Source organism: Neophocaena asiaeorientalis, unplaced genomic scaffold, assembly GCF_003031525.2.
Source record: "Neophocaena asiaeorientalis asiaeorientalis breed wild unplaced genomic scaffold, Neophocaena_asiaeorientalis_V1.1 scaffold134, whole genome shotgun sequence".
In the NCBI taxonomy this organism is placed as follows: Eukaryota; Metazoa; Chordata; class Mammalia; order Artiodactyla; family Phocoenidae; genus Neophocaena; species Neophocaena asiaeorientalis.
In genome coordinates this window covers 17,936,965-17,959,641 of record NW_020185339.1, presented here as the reverse complement: position 1 = coordinate 17,959,641, position 22,677 = coordinate 17,936,965, and the positions used below count along the sequence as shown (strand labels likewise).

General features: G+C 40.0%; 1 protein-coding gene across 1 annotated transcript in view; it reads left to right on the top strand.

Annotated features, from left to right (window-relative positions):
• Positions 1 to 22,677, top strand: part of SRGAP1 (SLIT-ROBO Rho GTPase activating protein 1) — a 268,726-nt gene that overhangs the window by 186,607 nt on the left and 59,442 nt on the right. The window contains exons 7-8 of the mRNA XM_024737112.1: positions 7,778 to 7,999; positions 10,189 to 10,290. Coding sequence (XP_024592880.1) covers positions 7,778 to 7,999; positions 10,189 to 10,290 — 324 coding nt within the window. The remainder of the gene's footprint in view (positions 1 to 7,777; positions 8,000 to 10,188; positions 10,291 to 22,677) is intronic.

The following is a 22,677-nucleotide window of genomic DNA, read 5'->3' as shown; positions in this document are numbered from 1 at the left end:
GGTTTCAGTAGTTGTGGCACGTGGGCTCAGTAGTTGTGGCTCGTGGGCTCTAGAGCGCAGGCTCAGTAGTTGTGGTGCACGGGCTTATTTGCTCCACGTCATGTGGGATCTTCCCAGACCAGGTCTCAAACCCGTGTCTCCGGCATCGGCAGGCGTATTCTTAACCACTGAGCCACCAGGCAAGTCCCTGTACAATCAACTCTTGAAAGCATACAGACGAATTGTTTGAGCAGGAGTATTAGAGAGGGCCTGTTAACTGTGTTTATTCACAGTGCATTGGCATTGGTCACTATGCTTTAGAGCAGGAGTTGACAAACTTTCTCTGGAAAAGGCCAGGTAGTAAATATTTTAGGCTTTGTGAGCCTTATAGTCTCTGTACCTACTCAACTCTAGTGAAGAAGTAACCGTAGTAAGTAAGCAAATGGATATGGTTATGTGGCAGTCAAACTTCATTTATCACATCAGGCCATGGGTTGGATTTTGTTCACAGGCTGCATAGTTGGCCAACCTCTGCTTTATAAAATGAACTGAGTATTAGTTAATCCAGAGCGTCACTTAAGCAGAAGATTGTTGAGATGGCTTTTCCTCTGTCTCTGAAGAAAGTTTTAAGTAAATTTTAGTTTGTAGAGTAACAGTCTCTTACTTTGGAATCAGGTGGGAAGTGAACAAAGTTAATTTCACAGTGAGGTTTTATTATGTCATTCTAAAAAATTAATATGAATTGCAAGTATTGGCCAAAGGAAATTTAATTGGTTTGGGAGAATAAAGGCATAATTATAGGGTAAAATAGATTGTAGTTTTGTAAATAATAGATTTTGTATCTGTTATCATTAAATATTCCCAGCATTAAGTGCAGAAGAGACTATAACTATTATTCTGTAAAAATTAGGATGTATTACAACAAGAAGAAAAATCATACAGGCAACAAATATATTTGTGATTGAATGCTGAAATTTTCAAGTGATTATGATTTGCTAAGAAAAAAGAGTTGGGGAGAGTACAAGTCTTAATGCTAGGACTCTCTGATCTATAATCATATTCACTACTCTGTATATCTGAAATTCTTAAACCAACTGGTTTTAAGATTGCAGAACTGGTAATATAACCTCTTTCAGTCCAGTTCCACACCTACCCACCCTCAAAAGGTAGTCAGAGAAACAAAATCCTCAACAGTAAGATTCTATTAGTGCTTTGTCCCTGAGCACCTGCCCTATAATAATAAAGTATTTGTCATCCTTACAGTACAGTTTCACAGCCTCCAATTACTCCCTGTAAAAGTTTGCAGGTCACTTTGAAGCTTGAAGGATAAATCTTTGTTACTATTATGGAATATTGCCATAGAAAATCCCCTATTCCAGCTAATTTTCTTGGTAGAGATTTCTGTCATGTGTTTTATTAGCCATTTCTACAGAATAAGATTGAAGTTAGGTTACACTGTATACCGCATGCCATGTTTATTTTATCATTTCTAAATAATCAGCTATCCTTTTGTCTCTAGGGACATATTTTTAATTGAAAAGCATTTTATTCAGAGTTCAGATTTTTCTTAATTAGTTTGACTTTTCCCCCACTACGTAATAGTATCAAAATTTATCCATGAAAACCTGCCAAATTTTAATATTGTAGTCTCCATTAGGCCTGAACTCTTATCAGGAAGATTATAAAGAGATGATGTTAGATGGGTTAGGACAGTGTAGTTATCATGTAAACGGACGTATGCGTGTTTTTATCCCTTCATGGAAGAAAGGGTATTTAAAAACTGAAATGAGTTGGTTGACCAAAGTGGATGGCTTTAAACATTCCTTCCAATGGAGATGCTGTGGGCCTTTGTTAAAGAAACTGCATCCACCTGCCGCATAGGCTGCACTTTCTCAGGCTCCAGTGCTCGCTTTTCCATCTTGGCTGTACCTTTGAATGTTGTGAAAGTTGCCTAAGGCATGATCCTTTGTTTCTTTTTCTCTCGGTCCCTTGCCTTAAATACTATCTGATTGTTCCTAGATTTTTTTTCACCAGCCTTAATCATATTCCTGGGCTTCAGATTTGCATATCCACTGCCTCCTGGGCATCTCTAACCAGATGTCTGTAGACACCTTGAACATTTACCCCTACTGTCATCATCATCCTTCACACATGTAACAACTTTTTCTTATCCATTGTTTACATCTCAGAAAATGGTACCACTTTCCACCCAGTGGCCCAAGCCAAAAACCCAGTTCTCTCATTCCCCACGTATAAACGCATCAGCATATCTTATCATCTCTACGTCCAAAATATCCCAAACCTTGGTATTTCTCACTACTTGCGCTCTCGGTCTCTGAGACAAAGCCTCTTCATCTCTTGTCTGCACTTAGGAAGCAACAGCTTCCTAGGATGTCCAACTTAGCACTAAGACCTTCCAAGCAATAGTTCATTCTCTTCCCAAGCAACCAAAGTATTAAAAAAAAAGATAAATCAGACCTGTAATCCCTATTTAAAACTCTCCATTAGAATAAAATCCAAACTATTCACTAAGACGCTATGTGAACTGGCACCCACCTGCCACTCAGTGCCATCTCCTGCAACTTTCCCCTTAGTCACCATGCTTCAGGTACACAGGCCTTTCTCTTACCCAGACCCACTAAGCTTTTTCTTGCCTGGGGCCTTTCTCGTTTTTGTCTAGAGCACTCTTTCTTCCAGAGCTTTACAATACTCCTCCTTTACATTCATGTGACACCCGGCTGCCCTGTATAAAAGAGCAATGCCCTTCCCCCTAGCACTCCGTGTACCTCTGACTTTTTTCTCCATAGCATGTATCACCTGACCTGTATTAATTGAGGCTTGGTTTATTGTTCTCTCTCCTCTCTTGTGATTTGATTCAGGGTAGTTACAGAGATTTGGCCTGGGAAAAAAATGAGTCCAGTAGCAGCTCCTCTGAAGGAAATAATTGCCCCTGTGGGTGGGAGCTGTATTAGGCAACAAAAGATTATTCAGCCTACTCATTGGCTCAGGCTATGCAACCTCTGTTCTCCTTCTCCTGTTTCCTACTTTGTATCCATTGGTATCACACCGATGTACCATTTTGACCTTTTCCATGCTAAAGAGAAACTCAAAACAAGTTTGGCTAAATGCTCAGCTGCAGTTAAAGTAGCAGCAAAAATTAAATTGTCAGCTATGGACCATCAGGAACCCAGAGGTGAAAGCAGGTGTGTAAAAGTTGCCTGTAATTTAGACATACAGTTCAATTCCACGAGATGCCTCTGTCTCACAAAATGTGTTTGCGGTATCTTGCCTGAGGTACTGAATAGCTAGAGAAGAAATTAGTGAAGGACAAAGATACTTACACAGGAGAAATCAACTTTCTTCCTTGACATCTACTGTAAAAGCTCTGAGAGTGTCTATTCTGGTCTTTGAAAGCTACCCATGGTCATGTGAAAGCTGTATTTTGCAGTTCAGTTTGCTTGGGTTGCACTATTTTTCAGAAAGACTGAAAAGAAGGGGCAGACTGAGTCTTTACACAATATCCTTGGTTCTGGAATGGTCAAAGCCAAACTTATTAAAAGCCAGGGATAGGAGCCACAAGAAAAGATCATGGAAGCTTCTCAGACAGAGGCAGGAGTGATGAAGTGAAGACCGAATACTTCAGGATTTCTTCCCTCTCCATTCTCGTGACAACCACTTAATTCTGGAGTGACATACAGGCTCGGGGCTGCCCTCCAGCCACTTCCTGGGCTGCCCTGCACATGACATTGGCTGTTACATGGAAGCATGGGAGCATGTATGTAGGACTTGTTTTCCATTATGGTAATCCCATCTAAGCCCAAACTTCTACCCCACTAGGGCTTCTCATGTCATGGAGTTTATTTCAAAAAAACAAAGTTGTCTCCCTGAACAGCTATGATCCAGTTATACCTGACACCCTGACATTATACCCACCAAGTATACTTGAACCAATCTCTCAGCCTTTGGGACAAGAAAAAGTGTTTGTCACTGGCCTCAGTACCTAGATTTCATCTTCATTTTTTTAATACTATTTGCAACACTTTTGCCTAAGGAAATTAGCCTTACTGTGGTGATACAGACTAATGCCTAGTGGAATCTATCTTGGCAGCTCTTAGGATATTAAAAAAAAAAATACAGCCTTCGACTTCTAACAGTCTTTCCTTCCCCAGCTTTAATCCATAATTTAATATATCCATTCAGAGTTTTTCATCCATCAGAACAACACTGTTTTGTTTTCATGAAATATTTTATTGGTTTCTTATGTATTTACATCATTAAATGCACTTGGGCACTTGGGTTATAATTCAACTCTTTGTGTAGAAGCTGGCTCTTCGTATTGTCATTAATAATTCATAAGCTCCATAGAATTACTTTAGGCCTTTTAACCAAGTATCTTGAATCCTAACATATCCAGTGTCATTTTAGCTTCCAGTTTAGAAAAAAAAAAAATGACTGTGACAGGTCTTGCTGTCTCAGGAGACCTTGAAAAAGAATTTTATTGCTGTTTCTTGTTTCTTTTAAAATTCTGGATGGTTAAAAAGCCTACAGTGTAGAAAAAGCTGCATATCACAAGTAACAAAATCATGCCAGTTACATGACCTCACAGACTGGAAAGTATTGGTAGAGGTCAGAGAAGGAAATTTTCCATCAAAGCTCATCACAGAAACCTACTAAGTTCTCAAAGTCCAGAAGACACCCAGGGAGGCCCCTGGGTTGATTACGAAGCCACATGCATGCTTCTCCCCAAATTATTAGGAAACAACAGTGAAATAAGGGGTGTCTTACTGGGACCAGACTCACCAACTTTGTGTGGCTGAACTGCGTGTGGAAACATGCACTGGTACTTTTGAAATCTTGACATTTATTCCCCAAAGAAGCCACACTTAGAAATAGTGAACTAAGTCTGGAAGTAATGAAAATTTGGTATGTATTTTTCAGAGCTGTAATTCAAGTGGATAGTTGGGGTTGAATTTCTTTCTTTTTCTTCCTCTTTTTCCTTCATTATTCTTCTCTTTTTTCCTTTCTCTTTTAAGTTGAAAAGAGACTTGGTTTTTGTTGGGGGGAAGAAAAGGCTTTTCTCTGGGTTGTTTCCTCTCATTATCAATTTTCTGTTAAGTCCCGTTGGGATCAGTACTCATAAAGTAAAGGAGCTTGTGTGATCTACTTCATTATAATCAAGTTGAATCTGCCCTCTTTCAGAATAGTAGGGTGTTTTGAAGCACTGGTACATCTCAAAGAAATGAGGCCATTTCCTTCACAAATTTATGTTTTCATACGATGAGGTGTTATTGAAAGAATAATTTTTCAGTCCCTCTGAGGTGTATAAAGCTGCTACACAGAACCATTATGGATTTTGAGGAGTAAGAGGAATAAAAGAGGACTTTGCTCATCTGAGGCTAGAATTTTTTAATTAACTGAAAATCAGTCTCTGTATTTGAGTGCAGCTGATTCCACTGGAAATGTATTAATGCGGAGACTGATTGCTGCATCTCGCAACTATGTTTTGCTTATATTTGTAATTGTGTTGTGGCAGCTACTGTCTGCTTTTTTCAATCAAGTGATCTTTAATCAAGTCGATTCTCTGGCCTGTTTGGAGAAATGGCACCCCTGAAGGACAGGGTTCAAGACCCTTTTACTTGATTGTTTCAGTGCAGTGCTTCTCAAACTTTAGTGTGTATGTGAATCAACGTGCGTATTTCTTTTTTAACTTCAGATTCTAATTCAGTGAATCAGGGGTGGGGCCCAGGAGTCTGCATTTGCTGCTGGTCCACAGACCACACTTTGAAAGCCAAGATTTTATAATATGTAAAAATCCCAAATTTAAGCATTATGAAGTTGGAGGGTGAGGGTGGAATTAAATGTGTTGGCATTTCTAAGGACAGGTCAGTGATTAAGTCTGTACCTTCATAAAACATAAGACAAGTTGTGTCCTTTGCACCCTTCTACTACTCTTTTAGTAGCAAACTGACGAACAACTTATACTTGAATTCCTTGAGAATGGAGATTACATTTTACTGTGTTCCAGTTTTCATATTCCTGGAGCCTAGCAAATGCCCAGGCATCTGTAGATGGCCAATTAGTGAGCTGAGTTGAATTGAATCAAATTGAATTGATTGAACTTCATTAGAACAATATAGGGATGACCTGATTTTGTACCTTTAAAACCACTTGTTTTCTCTTTAAGAGATTTATATTGCTTCTATGTACAAATTTAAAATTCTGTCAGTAATTTATAACTGACTAGTATCCAGAGTTACATTGTTTTTAAAATTATATTCTCTTAAAATGCAATATGAATAAATAAATACAAATTAAAGATAGTGAAGATCGAAGCCCAAAGCCCTTGTATTCCTAGGAATACTAAACAAAATTCTGTCTCTGATAAAAGGACTTTGGCCAGTCATTTCTTATTGAAAAATTTTATTCTAGAGATAAGACAGAAGGCATTCCTGGGCTGTTTTGGCAGATTCAAACCTGTTTTTCCCATTTCAGAAAGAGTACAGATTGTTGTTGTCTTCACTAAATTATACAAACACCAAAATACTACAGTTAGTATGTTTGCATCCCAGAAGGATTTCAGTAGATCGCTGTATCAATCTCAGTATGCATGAACAAACTTGAAAGCTATTTTTTCATTATTTCTTTTCTGTATTTGATTTTGCTTCTTTTATTTTTTAATAGCTTTATTGAGATATTATTCACATACCATACATTTAACCCATTAAAAATCCACAGTTGGCTTTTATTATATCCACAGTGTCGTGTATATGTTGCCACAATCAATTTTAGAACATTTTCATTACTCCGAAAAATCCTGCACCCCTTAGCCATCACTTCCTAATTCCTTCATCCCCCAGCCCTAGGCAAGCACTAATCTACCTTCTCTCTCTATAAATTTGCCTATTCTGGATATTCATATCAATGGAGTCATACAATGTGTGGCTGACCCGTGTTGTAGCATGTATCGGTACTTCATTCCTTTTTATGGCTGAAAATGTTTTGTTTATTCATTTATTGATGGATACTTAGTTTCTACTTTTCAGCTATTAATAATACTGCGGGAAACATTCATGTACAAGTTTTATCTCTTTTTTATATATTCCTATGAATGGAATTGCCAAGTCATATGCTTTATCTCTTTTTTATATAGTCCTAGGAATGGAATTGCCAAGTCATATGTTTAACCTTTGACAAACTTCCAGACTCTTTTCCAAAGTGACTGCAACATTTTACATTCCCATCTGCAGTGTACGAGGGTTCCAGTTTCTCCACATCCTCCCCAATCCTTGTTATTTCCTGTCTTTTTTATTTTAACCATCCTAGTGGTATCACATGTGGTTTTGATTTGCATTTCCCTGATGACAGATGATGTTGAGCATCTTTTCATATGCTTTCGACAATTTGTATATGTATTTTTTAAGAAATACCTAGCAGATCCATTGCCCATTTTTTTAAATTGGGCTATATGTCTGTCTATTATTGAGTTACCAGAGTTCTTTATATATTCTAGATACAAATTCCTTATCAGATAACATGATTTGCAAAATATTTTTCCCGTGATGTGGGTTATCTTTTTACTTGATAGTGCCCTTTGAAGCACAAAAGTCTTCAAATTCGATGAAACCCAATTTATTTTTTCTTTTGTTGCTTGTGCTTTTGATACTATATCCAAAAAACCAATGCCTAATGCAAGGTAATGAAGGTTTGCTCCTAAGAATTTTATGGTTCTAGCTGTCACATTTAAGTTGTGATCCATTTTGAGTTAATTTTTATATGTGGTGTTCTCTTACTTTTTAAGTGCTGTGATCTTGGCTACCATGCAAGTCTAAACAGAGCCCTGAGAACATATCTCTCTGCGGAGTATAACCTTGAAACCTCCAGACACGAAGGCTTGGACATTATTGAGAATGCAGTTGACAATTTGGAGCCCAGGAGTGATAAGCAGAGATTCATGGAGATGTACCCTGCTGCGTTCTGTCCACCAATGAAGTTTGAGTTTCAGTCTCACATGGGTGATGAGGTCAGTAATTGATTATCTTAAAGCTAATGAATTGTCTCTTAACTTACATTACTCTTCCCCTGCTGTACCCAGCAGTTGTAAAAATTCCCAGTTGTCTTCTCATGGCTGCCTTTGCATGGGATCTTAGCACAATACTCTCAACAAACAGCCACTACCACCTTTTAAAGCAATGATCAAACACTCTAATGCCTCCAGAGGCCAAAGAAATAGAGGTGCAAACTCACCTGGGTGTAAGCACTGCACTGTTGCAGGATAGTTAAAGAATTCTTTCTCCACCTCAAGACATTCAGATTTAAGTTCAAAACAAAGCGTTTTCTTGGCCCAATAGAATCTGTCTGAAGACTTCTTATAATCCAGATTTAAAGATCTCTGTAAAGAAAAATAATTATAAATGGCAGGAAAATGGAAGACAGGAAAAGAGATACAAACCATTTTTTTAAGACTCAAGTTACCTCCAAACTGGTAAAACGAGCATTAGAAAGGATGTATTCTATCTTAGGTTCTTTATATGAGTTTAGCTTTCCATCCTATTTTACGCAAGGGAAAAACTCCATTTAAACCATTTACGAGTTACAGAGATATATTTATTGTCTGTGAACAGGGGGAAACAAGAAGAACCAATAATGGAGCATGCTCTATAGCACTTGGTGTCCCAGCTGTGCAAAATAGTACTCCTAGATTAAAAACTCAATTTCAGGGCTTCCCTGGTGGCGCAGTGGTTGGGAGTCCGCCTGCCGATGCAGGGGACGCGGGTTCGTGCCCCGGTCCAGGAGGATCCCACGTGCCGCGGAGCGGCTGCGCCCGTGAGCCATGGCCGCTGAGCCTGCGCGTCCGGAGCCTGTGCTCCGCAACGGGAGAGGCCACAGCGGTGAGAGGCCCGCGTACCGCAAAAAAAAAAAAAAAACTCAATTTTAGCTTATTGTGGTGACAGTATGTTTTTAAAAATAGGCGTACTTATAATTTCCATGGCAGATTTCTTCTTTAATGTCGTATTTTCTCTGAAACACCTAATGTTAAGACTTATAAGATGTATATGTATGTACCTGATATATTTCTAACCTAATTTTATTTTTGCTTGATTTGATAGAGTGAATTACTTGATTAAAAATGGTAAGCAGTCTTTATGCCAATAGCACACGAATTTGACAGGCGAGTGGCTTATCCCACCCAGAGTTATGTTTCTAAAACCAAATGGTTTTAATCTTTCAGTTACGGATGGATGTGTTAAACACAGAATGATAAAATGTCACAAACAAGTGATTTCAGTTGGGTTAAAAGTTGTTACTTTTTTTTTAACTATTATTATTTTAATATAGTAAGTCTCCTGCCCTTTTTTATGGCCAGTTCTGCCAGGAAGCAATAATCTCTACGATGTCTTGGAGACTCCATAAAAGGAAACTCTCATTTGCTGAGACCATTTCTGTGATGAGAAAGATGAAAAGAAATTGTTCATTTCTAGTCTGATTTTAATATAATTAAAAGGCTCTTAATTTTGACCTTATCCATAATTGAGATCATGGCCAAGATATCTTTCTACCAAAGCCTAAGACAGGTGGCTTCCTCAGTTTCATGGTGAATCACATGATTTGGCTGAAAATTGGCAAGACAAGCCATGGTTGAAGATACAGAAAACAGTTACTCACTTTTTCTGAGTTTTCACTGTGTGCCAGGCAGTGTTCTAAGTGCTTTATGTACATCATCCCATTTCATCCCCACCACAACCCTATGGCGTAGGTACTCTTACTATCCCCATTTTACAGATAAGGAAACTGAGGTTTAGTAACTTACTGTAGTCACCCAGCTGACTGTAACCAGCAGGCTCTGCTGCCTGCCTGCATGACCGTACACTTGGATCATCCGCCACACTCTGCACAATAACTTATTCCACAGGTAGACGGCAGCATCAGAGCTCCATCTCCAGCAACCACCACATTCTTAGAGGGGTGCTTCCTACTGCTGCTTTTTTCCCAGTCATATCCAGGCCAAGCAGCTGCATTCTGCTCTTGCCACTGACATAACAAGTTCATATTTAAGACTGAAGTTTTGAGGCGGCTGTTAAAAGTAAAATATGTAATTGGAATCTTGAGGGGATCCGCCTGATTCATGCAGCCTTTAAATGGGAGAACTGTGCACCTGGAGGCTGGCTGGACGGCTCCCTGTTGTAACCGTGGTTTCTGATTCCCCATCAGGTGTGTCAGGTCAGCGCGCAGCAGCCGGTCCAGGCAGAGCTTATGCTCAGGTACCAGCAGCTGCAGTCCCGACTGGCCACGCTCAAGATTGAGAACGAGGAGGTGAGCATGCTTTCTGCCCTCACAAGTAAAATGAATTCTAATGTAAACTGGAAGACAGTTTCACACGACCTAAGGGAATTTAACATTGTAACTGCAATCTCTCCATCCTGCATTTTCAGCTAGATCAGAGTTCCTGAAGTACTCCTTGTAGAAGATAAATGCAAAGGTTCTGTATTCTACCATAAATGAATACTTTACCAGGGATTCACTGCATACACATGTAAACACACCTTTTATTCTTAAATTCTTAAATACTGAAAGTAGTTCCCAATAGATTATCAAATTCAACATATGTGTTCAAGAATCTACATGAATGTGTGGAAAGAGATGTCTGACATGTTCATTTAATCCTAACTTTTGAAATTAAGTCCTTTTTTATGCTTTTTTGTAGTTTCTAGGTTTTTGGTACTGAATATGGCATTACTGATATAATTATGAGTACAAAAATCATAGTACTTGAATGGGAATATAAAACTGTTTATTTGCCGACATTACCGGATTTAAATGGATAGAACATAAAATGTGAATTATAAATACATGTTGAGCCAGAAAGCAGTCGTACAGTTCAGCCTGTTTCTGAAATTGATTTATTGGGTCCATGTTCTACTTAAATAAAAATAGGAACCACAAATGTTTCTTGTGTTAGTCAAGGCACTCAAATGTAACTTACAGGAACCCAAATCACGCTTAGTCAAGTCACAAAGTTTACGTACTGGTCAGTGTTTGCAGTAGCCTCAGTGGTGATTGGATCTGTGTCCAGATGATAGTTATCAGGAATCTCTTTTCATCACTTTGAAGTGGTATCTTCATGTGTGTTGGTAGGAAGTCTCTCCCCATGTCCTGTATCGGGAGATCCAGGACTACGTGGTCCCTACAGTTTACCATCTCACCTCATCCCAACATCCTTATCTCTGAAATAAGGTCTTTCATTGGCCTGACTTAAATCATGCATACTTTTGGTCCAACTATTACAGCCAGGAAATGGGATTTTTTTCATTGGCCAGCTTAGATCCTGTGCCCATTCATAGAACCGTTTGACAGCCCCAGCAGAAATAGGTATTTCTAGAGACAAACAATTTCCAAAAGAAGAAGTGTGGGACAGAAAGGAAAAAAACAACGATTTGCCCTTGATAAAATAAATGGTCAAAATTCACTTTAGTACCCTCTTTTATTCTGATTCCACTGAGATGTCTTGAATTATGTGAATGTGTGTTTGTTTCTGTTAAAAAAGAGTGTCATGTTTCTTAGACCAGTAGCGTTTGGTGAAAACCCATTGCAGCCTTTCTGGTTTCTGGTCTTTCTGGAAGAACCAAACCACCCCTTATTCAAACATGTGTATATAAGATGCAACCATTGTGATTAAGATTTCAGTCTCTGTGTAAAGTCCCCCTAATGAAACTTCCCGAAGGGAAGCTGTTGCTCTCTTTGAGGTGTCGTTAGAGCTCAGGGTCTTGGCAAAGGCATCACAAAATACTCATTTAATGCAGTTTACTGGATCCTGTTAGACCTAGGGTTTGTACGCCTAGTGACTTCCAGTTTTTTTTCCATGCATAAGCTCTCGTGGTTTTATTTGGAAACGGTCTCTAAACTCTAGGAAAATAGTGTATGATACACAAGGTCGAGACTGGCGGCCCACAGACCTGTTTGGTTTGGCTCCACACAATTTGGGCCTGTTAAAAACAGGAAAGTGTGGGGACTCTAGCCCCTGTGTTGCTTCATGAAGGGAAAGGCTGGGGTACTCGAATTCCACTTTGCCCTAGTCGTTCAGTCCTGATTTTCTTACATTGGACTAGTCCATTTATGTAACCTGTCTGGCCTCTGCAGCCCTTTGAGTTTGTGACCCTAGTCTTCCTGTTTGGGCATAATGTGGAGAAGCACAGTATCTTTATAACCTGATAGGGGCAGACAGTGCTTTCTGAGGGCTAATTTTTCAAAATTTACTGTAGAAACAAATGAATTAGATTGTCCTGATGTTTCTTCTGAGCATGACAAGTGGTTTATGATTCTTGGAGATGGAACAGATTCACTGTAGTAGAATGGGATTCCCAAGGAAAGTAAGATTTAAATTGGATTTGTGGCAACCAGTAGACTTCATAGGTATAGAAGGAGGGAAAGAGGTTTTAATATATTTTCAAGGTTGGAGAACAGAGCAGTTTGGTTATCACCCAGGTTCTCCTTGGGGATGAGCTGAAGGTGAAGCTGAAATTGTGTGACGAGAGGCATTGAGAACAAACTTAAGGAGTTTTGATGCTCTGGGTCAGTTCATTTCAGTAAAATAAATATTTATTGAGCGACTTATACTATTCCACATATTTTGCCAGGTGTGGAAAGTACAGAGATGAATAAGTTACAGTTAGCATGTGTCTAGTGGAGAAGTAGTCTATAACAAGTCGTTTATACAATGTGAAAAATAAGAGACCTAACTTGGGAACAACATAGCAATCATTGCTGATTTGGAGCCCCTGTGTAGCACTTTTCTCCACCATGAATAAGGAATTTGCCTCTGATCTTCCACTGATAGGAGGACAGGAAATTGACACCTTGGTGTCAAAGCAAAATATACAAGTAAAGAAACACATGCAAAATTTATGTAATTCTCTGCCTCTGCACAAACTTGTGTGTGTGTGTGTGTACACACACATACTCATAAAGTCCAACATTTATTGGAAAGAGTTTAATTAACTAAAAATAATTATGACTGCCCAGTGAAAAGATCAAAGTTGAGGGAAAATTTCATCCAAGCTTACAAAAGCATAGAGAGGGCAGCTAAATAGAACATGAACCTTTTCACCAAATCTTAGACAACTATAAATAATGGACACCCCTTGAAACTGTAGGAGGCCTTCTAAGAAGGGAGTTTCCATGCTAAGAGCCCACAGACCATGTCTGGCCATGGACAAATTTTGTTTGCTCTACAGTGCTTGATTTTTTAAATTGTTATTGTCATTTAAAAATTGGAAGTTTGGGGGCTTCCCTGGTGGTGCAGTGGTTGAGAGTCCGCCTGCCGATGCAGGGGACACGGGTTCGTGCCCCGGTCTGGGAAGATCCCACATGCTGCGGAGCAGCTGGGCCCGTGAGCCATGGCCGCTGAGCCTGCGCGTCCGGAGCCTGTGCTCCGCAACGGGAGAGGCCACAACAGTGAGAGGCCCGCGTACCGCAAAAAAAAAAAAAAAAAAAAAAAATGGGAAGTTTTGCATAAAAATGTGGATTTTCAGCTTCAAAACAATTAGATCTTCTCATACTAGACCTGCATTTCTATAGGACAATAACTGGCTTGAGCTGAGGAGTACATACTCCCCTTAGACGCAGAGCACGTGCTTCCTATTTGCCATACGCCCCACTCAGCCCACTTGCCTATTTTCATTACTTGGCCCTGGAAGATAGTTGATTTTGCAGCGCTTGCCTTAAAACAAAGAGAAGAGAGCAGTGTGCATTTGTAAAATGGCCTGAGTATACTTGTAAGTAGTAAAAGTTGGAAGTAAAGGCTTGAGACGGGCTTGATAAAATTTGTGGTTGATGCAGATTCATAATGGATTGTGACATTTACTGTCACTTCACAGTAAATGAACTGTGAAGTTCAAATGTAAAGAAACTTTACCTTTGCCTGTTAAACCTTTTAAAATGAGCTTTCAGTTTCATGATGCTGTGAACTTGCGTCGGTGATACCTTAGCCTTATGAGTCCCACTTCCAGTCAGCCGGTCCACAAATATATATTATTAGGTTCGCTGTGTATTGTGCCCATAGAATTACAGCAGGGACTGCTGCCCACACAACTCTATTCCCCAATTTTTTTTTTTTTTTTACTTAAAAGTATAACTTTTTATTAAAACTTTGAAGTGAAACCTTAATAAACATTATTTTTAAAGGCAACACTTTGAAAGCAACCTAAACCGAAATGATCATTTATACCTTTCTCACTATACACAGTTTCCAAAGTCCAACCTAATGTTACACAGCCATGTCCACTTTCTGAAAGTTTACCATTCAAGTGAAATAGGGAGATTAAGAGGTACAGACTTCCAGTTACAAAATAAATGAGTCAAAGGGATGAAATGTACAGAATGAGGAATATAGTCAATAACTATGTGATATCTTTGTGAAATGTGACAGATGGTAACTAGACTTAAGATGGTGATCATTTTGTAATGTGTAGAAGTTTCAGATCACTATGTTGTACGCCAGGAACTAACTAACGTGGTGCTGTATGTCAATTATACTACAAAAACAGACCAAATTATAGTAAAAGAGAGGGGGGTGGGGGAGAGGGGGAGTTGGATGAAGGTCATCAAGAGGTACAAACTTCCAGCTATAAGATAAATTATTACTAGGGATGTAATGTGCAACATGGTTAATATAATTAACACTGCTGTGTGTTATGTGTAAAATTTGTTGAGAGTAAATCCTTTTTGCTTTTTTTATTTTGTATCGGTGAGATAATGGATGTTCACTAAACTTATTTTGGTCATCATTTCGTGATGTATGTTAAGTCAAATCAGTATGCTGTAGACTTTATTATTGCCCTGTCAGTTATATCTCAATAAAACTGCAAGGGAAAAGAAAGAAAGAAGGAAGGAAAGGGAAGGGAAGGAAAAAATTTACTTTTAACCGTTGTTGTAGGGATTTCAGCTTAGGGGGTCATTGCTGTGGCTCCTTTCTTTCAAAGCTAGCCTCTGGAGTAATTCCCCATAGATCACATTTCCCTTTCCTTAGAGTTCCTCATTCCTCCCTTTGTTGCAGGAGAATGGTCATGTCCCAGGTTTCAGGTGAGTTCCTGGGACAGGCTGCCAAGTGAGGGTCCTTGGCTTCACACAGGAGAGAATTCAAAAGTGAGCCAAGGTAAAGTGAAAGAGTTCATTTAGAGAGATGCACATTCCATAGGCAGAATGCTGTTGTGTCAGAAGCAGCCCAGGGTGATTAGTTTTTTGGGGCTGGGAAATTTCGTAGGCTAACAAGTGGGAGGGATATTCTATTTTGGGGAAGGGGCAGGGATTCCCAGGAATTGGGCCACCACGCACTTCCACTTTTTGGCCCTTATGGTAGCCCTCAGAAGTGTCATGGCGCCTGTGGGAGTGTTGTTTGGCATATGCTAGTGTATTACAGTGAGCATCTAATGAGGCTCAAGGTCTGCTGGGAGTTGTCTCTTCTGCCATCTTGGGCCTAGTTGGTTCTAACCAGTTTTTGTCATATCCTCAATGGCTGTGTCATTCTTTTAACGGTTGTGCCCTGCCCCCTTCCCTCCTGTCTCACCTTTATCAAAGCCAAAGAAAAGGAAAATGAATTGCATAAGTAAAGCAATTAGGCCTTTCTTTTCTTTAGGACAGCCTTATTTTTAAGTAGTTTGCCCCATTTTCAGACCCTTTGTCCCAATATTTGCTCCAGAAAGCAGAGCTTTCGTAAGCATGTCACTTCTGTGCTATGAGTAAAACCTTCTCACACATAAAACAACTAATTTCTCTTAAGTTATAGTAGATTTATCCCCCTGAAGGGAATAGAAAAGAGAGTAGTCTGTAATTAATTCCTCAGTTAATTTGTAACAATGTTTAATGAACATATAAATTTTCCTAGCACCACTTAAAATCTTTCACCAACAGTTTACTAGGGAGTATTTCACAGACTATTCCCAAATATAATCCTTACACAGGATATTTTCAACAATAATGAACAAGATTTTAGGCAAACATGTGAGATAATTTTCATGGCATGGGTAATTGAGGGAAGTAAGAGATATCTTGGTTTTAACTTTCTGTTACCCGAAAACTGGGTTCACCTCTTGGTGGGAGTGTAGCCAAAAGACACAACCAAGCCAAAGCGCAGGAGAAGGAAGGATTTGTTATTACTTGCAGCAAGTAAGGAGAATACCGGGCATCTTTCCCAAAGCAATGACTCCCCAACAGCAAGAATTGGGGAATTTTTAAGCTAAAGGTACATGCATATTCCTGAAGAGGTTTGAGCAGAGGAGAATTCAGCATAGAACTGGGGGCAAAAGTCAACAGAGTCCAAGTTTAGTTGATTGAGGTCAGGAGGGTCAACATCCTCTTTCCGTCCTCCACCTGGGTAGGGGCCTTAGTTCCTGCAGAGCTCAAAGATATATTATGTATATCCCTTGAGGAGGAACTAGGACTCTGCTTTATCACTGCCTATTGTTTGACTGCCTTTTCTCTGTTCCTGCATTCCTTTGTTCCCTTGAGATCCTTGGTTACTGAGACCTGTTCAAGGGCAAGCATTGTGGCCAGGCTTAGATCACAAAATGGCTTAGGCTAAAATGGCTTCTCTTATGTCAAGAAAGCCATCCATTCCTGATTCTCTTTCTCCAGGGACCCCCTAACCTATCTGCTTACATTTCTACTTAGGGTAGAAAAATCACATTTCCCCCCATCAAATTTCCCATAATAGCAATCGATGACTGTGGCAGAATCTCAAGTCATATACATCATTGATCAAACCCTTAGGGGCAGTTGGCTTAAGAAGTGAAGCTTGATAACCACTTAATCATTATTGCTATGTCTGATGACTTGTGTGGTTTTAACTTCGTTTTAACTTAAGTGGTTCTTACTTGTCTGAAACCTTCTACTGTTGAGGTTGACAGTAAAAGCCCAAACAAAAGAAAACTGCCATTTATCCTTAAATGATAGCATCATCTCGGCCAAAATTGAAAACAGGATCAACTGTTTCTCACTGGAAACGCCTGTTGTTAGAAGCTCTGTGTGTGTGTGTGTGTGTGTGTGTGTGTGCGCGCGCGCGCGCGCGTGTTTTGTTTGTTTGTTTGTTTCAAATAAGCCTTAACTCACTGAGGGGAGGGCCTTGATCCAGAAGATACCAAGCAGAATGAGGAGAGTTTCTAGAAAGTGTCTAAAAGTGATTGATGGGGTAGGGCATCTGGAAGAAAATGGCAGAGCTCAGGATGACTGTCAGCAAGGAGAGCCCACGTTGTTGGTGTGCGCTGAGCATTCCTCTGGCGTCTTAGCAATTTGGAAGGAGGAAGACTCCAACTTCCACCGTTCATTCAGTTCATTCTCACCACCATCTTAAGAATCTGCTGTATTCCATGCACTGTGCTAGTTAATAAGCCGCCCCTGACCTCAAGGTGTTCCCGCTGGAGATAGAAAACAGAGGCCCTCTAAACAGTGTGGTGTAGGTGCTGGTGAGAAATGGATTTGGGATCACGCTCCTCAGACCACTCTTAGCAAAGGGTTCACCCAGAAGGGTCATGAAGTCAGAGTCCAGATGGGCTGCAGGAAAACAGGCTTTCTGAGACATGACTAAAGCAGAAATGTTGTTCAGAGGGCTCTAAGCAATGATGATGTTCTCTTCTTTGGATTAAGTTGTATCGTTGCTGAGAATGAATTTTGTTCAGAAGTCAGGAGAGCCTGGTATTTGTAAACATCGCCTTAAATGCAAGTGTGTAGGTTACTAGTGTGAATTCCTCTGGAATGGTGCCACGACCCTTCCCCCAAAGCAGGGGGAAGAGCAGCAAAAATCGGACTGTTTTTCTAAATCTGGCAACACCTTACCCAGCAGTGACAGGGTCACTGGCAACTGTACCCCCCCGTTAAGGTACCGGGAGCAAGGGAAGTGCTCTGCCGCTGCTCCTGCCTTCTGTGGCCTGTGCTGGCAAGAAGTTTCTGTACCCCCGGCTAATTAACTATGGCATTAATCCAGTTTATATGTGTGTGGTCTCTTTCTGCTAATTTTGAATACGCCTGAAAGGATACGGTGCTCTAATTGAAATACATACAAGGTCAGTGGTGGCAAGGAGGGAGAGTAGTTAAGTGGGGAGGGGAGGACAGGGCTAGGGGTCACCTTCACAGATGGAATGATAAGTCTTAAAGGATGAATAGGCCTGCACCAGGTGCAAGGTACAAGGCACAGTGCCATGAAATAACGTGGTGTGTGTTAGGGGTTGAATTGTGTTCCCCCCAAATTCATATGTTGAAGTCCTAACCATCAGTACTTCAGAATGTGACCTTATTTGAACATAGGGTCTTCACAGAGGTAATCAAGTTAAAGTGAGGTCATTAGGGTGGGCCCTAACCAGTGTGACCGATGTCCTTATGTTAAGGGGAAATTTGAGCACAGAAACACAGAAGACAATATGAAGAGACAGAGAGAGAAGATGCCGGCTGTCTATAAGCCGAGGAGGCAGGGCTAGAACAGCTCCTTCCATCATGGCCTCAGAAGGCACCAACCCTGGCCACACCTTGATCTCAGCCTTCCAGCCTCCAAAACTATGAGGCAATAAATTTCTGTTGTTTAAGCCACACAGCGTGTGGCACTTTGTTATGGCAGCCCTAGAAAACTAAATCAGTGTGTTTGGAGAAGGAAACTTCTTGTTTTCTCTAATAATTGTAATGTCCTGGGAGAAGAAAGGCAAAAGAGGTGGTCTACAGAAGGCCGCAGAAATCTGCTCTCAGAGTCCGGGCCACCTGGACACTCCTTCAGTACAGCATGTTCTTTGGGTTTTTCATAATTCCTTATCATGTTTTTGGCCTCTCCTTCTACCAAACCCAACTGTGTTTCCTTGCTACTAATGGGGAGTCATTACAAGCCTCATGTTAGCTGTTTCATATCTGCTTCATTATGTCCCCCGTGTGACTTATGAACATGGTTTGTGTGTGTGTCAGAGCTGGTGTTATTCTTCATCGGGAGTGTCCCATGGGATAATACATAGTCCCAGCCATTGTATCTGGTGGCTTCTGTCACATCCTTTATTCTTCCCGATAATTCCAAATTTAACCATGACACTCTTGTTTCTGAGAAGGAAGTTGAAAAAAAAGAAAAGCGATTGACAAGGAATCACATTCACCGTTGCTGGGTCCACAGTATGGGCCATAGTCTGTGAGCCTGTTACCAAGGACTTGGGTGGGTGTGGCACCTGCCAAGTCACTGGACAGGTCCCTGGTGGGCAGGACTGGCCCTGGACTGCAGCTGAGCATACCTAGATCTAAGTCACAGGTCTGCAGTAGGGTCCACAGCCGGGACCAAGTTCTGCAGGCCTGCCTCTGGGGGCACAGATGGGCATGTCTCCCTCCTGGTCCCTGGGTGGGCAGGACTGCTTTTGGACTACTACCGAGAGGGACTGGATCCAACTTACAGGGCTGCTTCAAAAACCAAAATTGGACAGAGTTTGGCAGGCCTGACTCTGGGCATACAAATGGGCTCGTCTCTTGTTGGGTCCCTCGGATGGGTACGACTGCTCATAGGCCATTGCTAAGAGGTGTTAGAGCCAAGTTACAGGGCCGCTTCATTATCCACAGTTGGACCGAGGTTGGTGGGCCTGCCCCCAGGGCACAGATAGACGTGTCTTCAGCCTGGTTTCTGGTCAAGCAGAACTGCCCCCTGGACTGCAGCGGGGCTCATCTGGAGCCAGGTTACAGGACCACTTCAAGATCTGCAGTTGGACCGAGGTCGGCAGGTCTGCCTCTGGGAGCAAGCACAGGTGTGCCTCCCAGCATGTCCCTGGGCAATAGCACTGCTCCCAGACCAGGGCTGAGAGGGACTGGAACTGCATCATGGGCTACTACAGGGTCCAAATCTAGGACTAAGGTCAGCGGGCCTGTTACTTGGGACATTGGTGGGCGTGACTCCTCTTGGGTCCCTTGGCAAATAGTGCTGGTGGCAGGCCCAAGGCCAAACAGGACTGTAGCTGCGTCTACAAGCGGACAGGCTATTTCTGGGTCTGTAGCCAGGGCCAAAGTTGGCAAGCCTGCCACCTGGGCATGGGCCAGCTTTCTCAAATTGGTCCTTGGCAGTTGTGGGCTCCATCAGGGTTTTACAAGCTCCTATCTGGATCCCAAAGCCCCCACAAATGCACTTTTGTCCATGGATGGCTGCCAAATTGTTGTTGTGGGAGTGTATGAATAGGGGACCTCTAATTCTACCATCTTACTGATGTCACCTACAGGATAGTGAGTCTCTTCATTCAGCCTATAGATATATATTCATGACTTTCTTAAAGTACTTATAATGTTATTTTAAAAATCATCTTTAATGTGCTTTTTTCAGGTGTCTATCCTTTGCAATTTGCATATCGCTATCTCAGGAATAATGACTAAATCTGTTTAATTTTTGCCTCCTTTTAAAATTTGCTCCATCACATGACCTCTTTAAGCCTCTAAACTAGCACTGATTGTTATTGTTTCTTCCCTAAACAGTATTTTGTTGTTTAAAAAACAAACCAAAAAAATCGAACATATCTCTACTTCCTGTAGTGGTGGACTGAGTCACTCAGCTGATTCTCGCACATTTCATCATCCAGGACAAGGTACATGGCCAAGCCTGAAACCCATGACATATGGAGCCATATGTTCCCAAAAGGAAGAGCATCAAATATTTTGAACAGAAATAAAATCCAGTGATTCTGAACTATTAGTGCCCCTAATGGCTTGGAAAAATAAACAAACATTCTCTCATGATGATAACCTCACCCTAGACTTCAAATAACTCTACAGAAACTGTCCAGCAAAGATAACTAGGTACATAAGGAGAAAAGACAACATGAGTGATAGCCAGAATACATAACAGACAATAGAAATATACCCACAGGAACTAAATATTGGGATTACCAGAAAAAAACTGTGAAAGAGCTATTTACTGTGTTCAAGAAGATAAAAGTCAAGCTTAGATTTCAGCAGGGCACTGTTATAACCTATAAACAGTGAAATAACAGATTTGAAAATGAACCACACAGAAATTCTAGAGCTGAGAAATATAGTAACCCAAATTAATAAATCAGGCATGGTTTTAACATCAGATTAGACACAGCTGAAGAGTGAACTATCAAAATAGAAGACAAATCTGAAGGAAGTAATCAAAATGCAGCATGGAAAAACAAAAGGGTAGAAAATATGATGAGAAAGGTAAGATACAGAGAACGCAGTGATTTTTAGCATATTAACTAAACTCCCAGAAAATATTGATAGAAAAGAAAGTAGAGACAATATTTGTAAAGATAATGGCTGAAATCTTATCAGAGCTTAAGAAAAGTATCACATAATTCAAGAAGTCCAAAAATATTCCAGGCAGAATATATTTTTTAAATCCTTACCTAGATACATTATAGTGAAACTGTAGAAAACTTTAAAACCAGCTGGAGAAAGAAAGCAGGGTTCATTCAAAGTGTGATAGACTGATAGTAAACTTCTCATTCAACAGGAACATGGAAGCCACAAGAAAGTACAAAAAAAAAAAAAAGTACAGTGATGTTTTAAATGTACTGAAGGAAAATAACTGCCAACCAGGAAAAAATTATCTTTCATAAATGAAGGTGAAATAAAAGACATTTTTAAATCAACAAAAGCAAAATTCGCCACTAGAGGATTCATGCTAAAAAGAATTTCTGTGTAGAAAATAAATGTAGTTACCAAAGGGAAAGGGGAGGAATAAATTAGGAGTATGGGATTAACAGATACACACTACTGTATATAAAATAGATAAACAACAAGGATTTACTGTATAGCATAGGAAACTATTCAATATCTTGAAATAACCTATAATGGAAAAGAATCTGAAAAAGTATACATGTGTTTGTGTGTGTGTGTGTGTGTATATGTATATAAAACTGAATCACTTTATTGTACACCTGAAACTAACATAATATTGTAAATCAACTATATTTTTAAAAGAAAGAATTTCTAAAGGGTGTTCTTAAAAATATAAGGTATAGAGATCAAAGAATTTAATAAATATATGGATAAAGCTAAATGAATACTGACTATATCATAATAATGTCTTGTATTTAAATGTATACAAATATTTACATATATAATACATCCTATTATAAAACATTACAAAGTCAGGAAGAGTAAATGGTTTTAAGGTGTTCTAAACTCTGTACATTGTCTGGGAAAAAGATAAAGCTATTGATTTACGTTAGACTTTGATAAGCAAAGGTGGAGTACAACCTAATTGTGGAAGATAAATGTGGAAGATAAATTTAAAAGCTCCTAGAAGATAACATAGAACAGTATCTTTATGACCATGAGATAGGAAAATATTCCTTAAATAGGACACAAAAGGCACTGATTATAAAGGCAAGGATTAGTAAATTGATTACATTAAAATTAGAGACTGTTCATCTAGACACTATAGAAAGAGTAAAAAACCAGAGCTCAGAGTGGGGAAAGATATTTGCAACACATGTAACTAACAAAAGACTCATATACGTATTACAAATCTGTAGAGAGAAAGGCTCATCACCCAACAGAAGATTGAGCAAGAGGTTTGACAGGGTGTTTCAAAGAGAGAAAATCTAAATTGCCTTGAACATATGATAATGTGCTCAATCTCAACCATCAGAGAAATACATATTAAAACCACAGTGAGATACCACTACACACCCAACACAGTGGTTTAAATTTTTAGGTGATTTTTTTTTTTTTTTTTTTTTT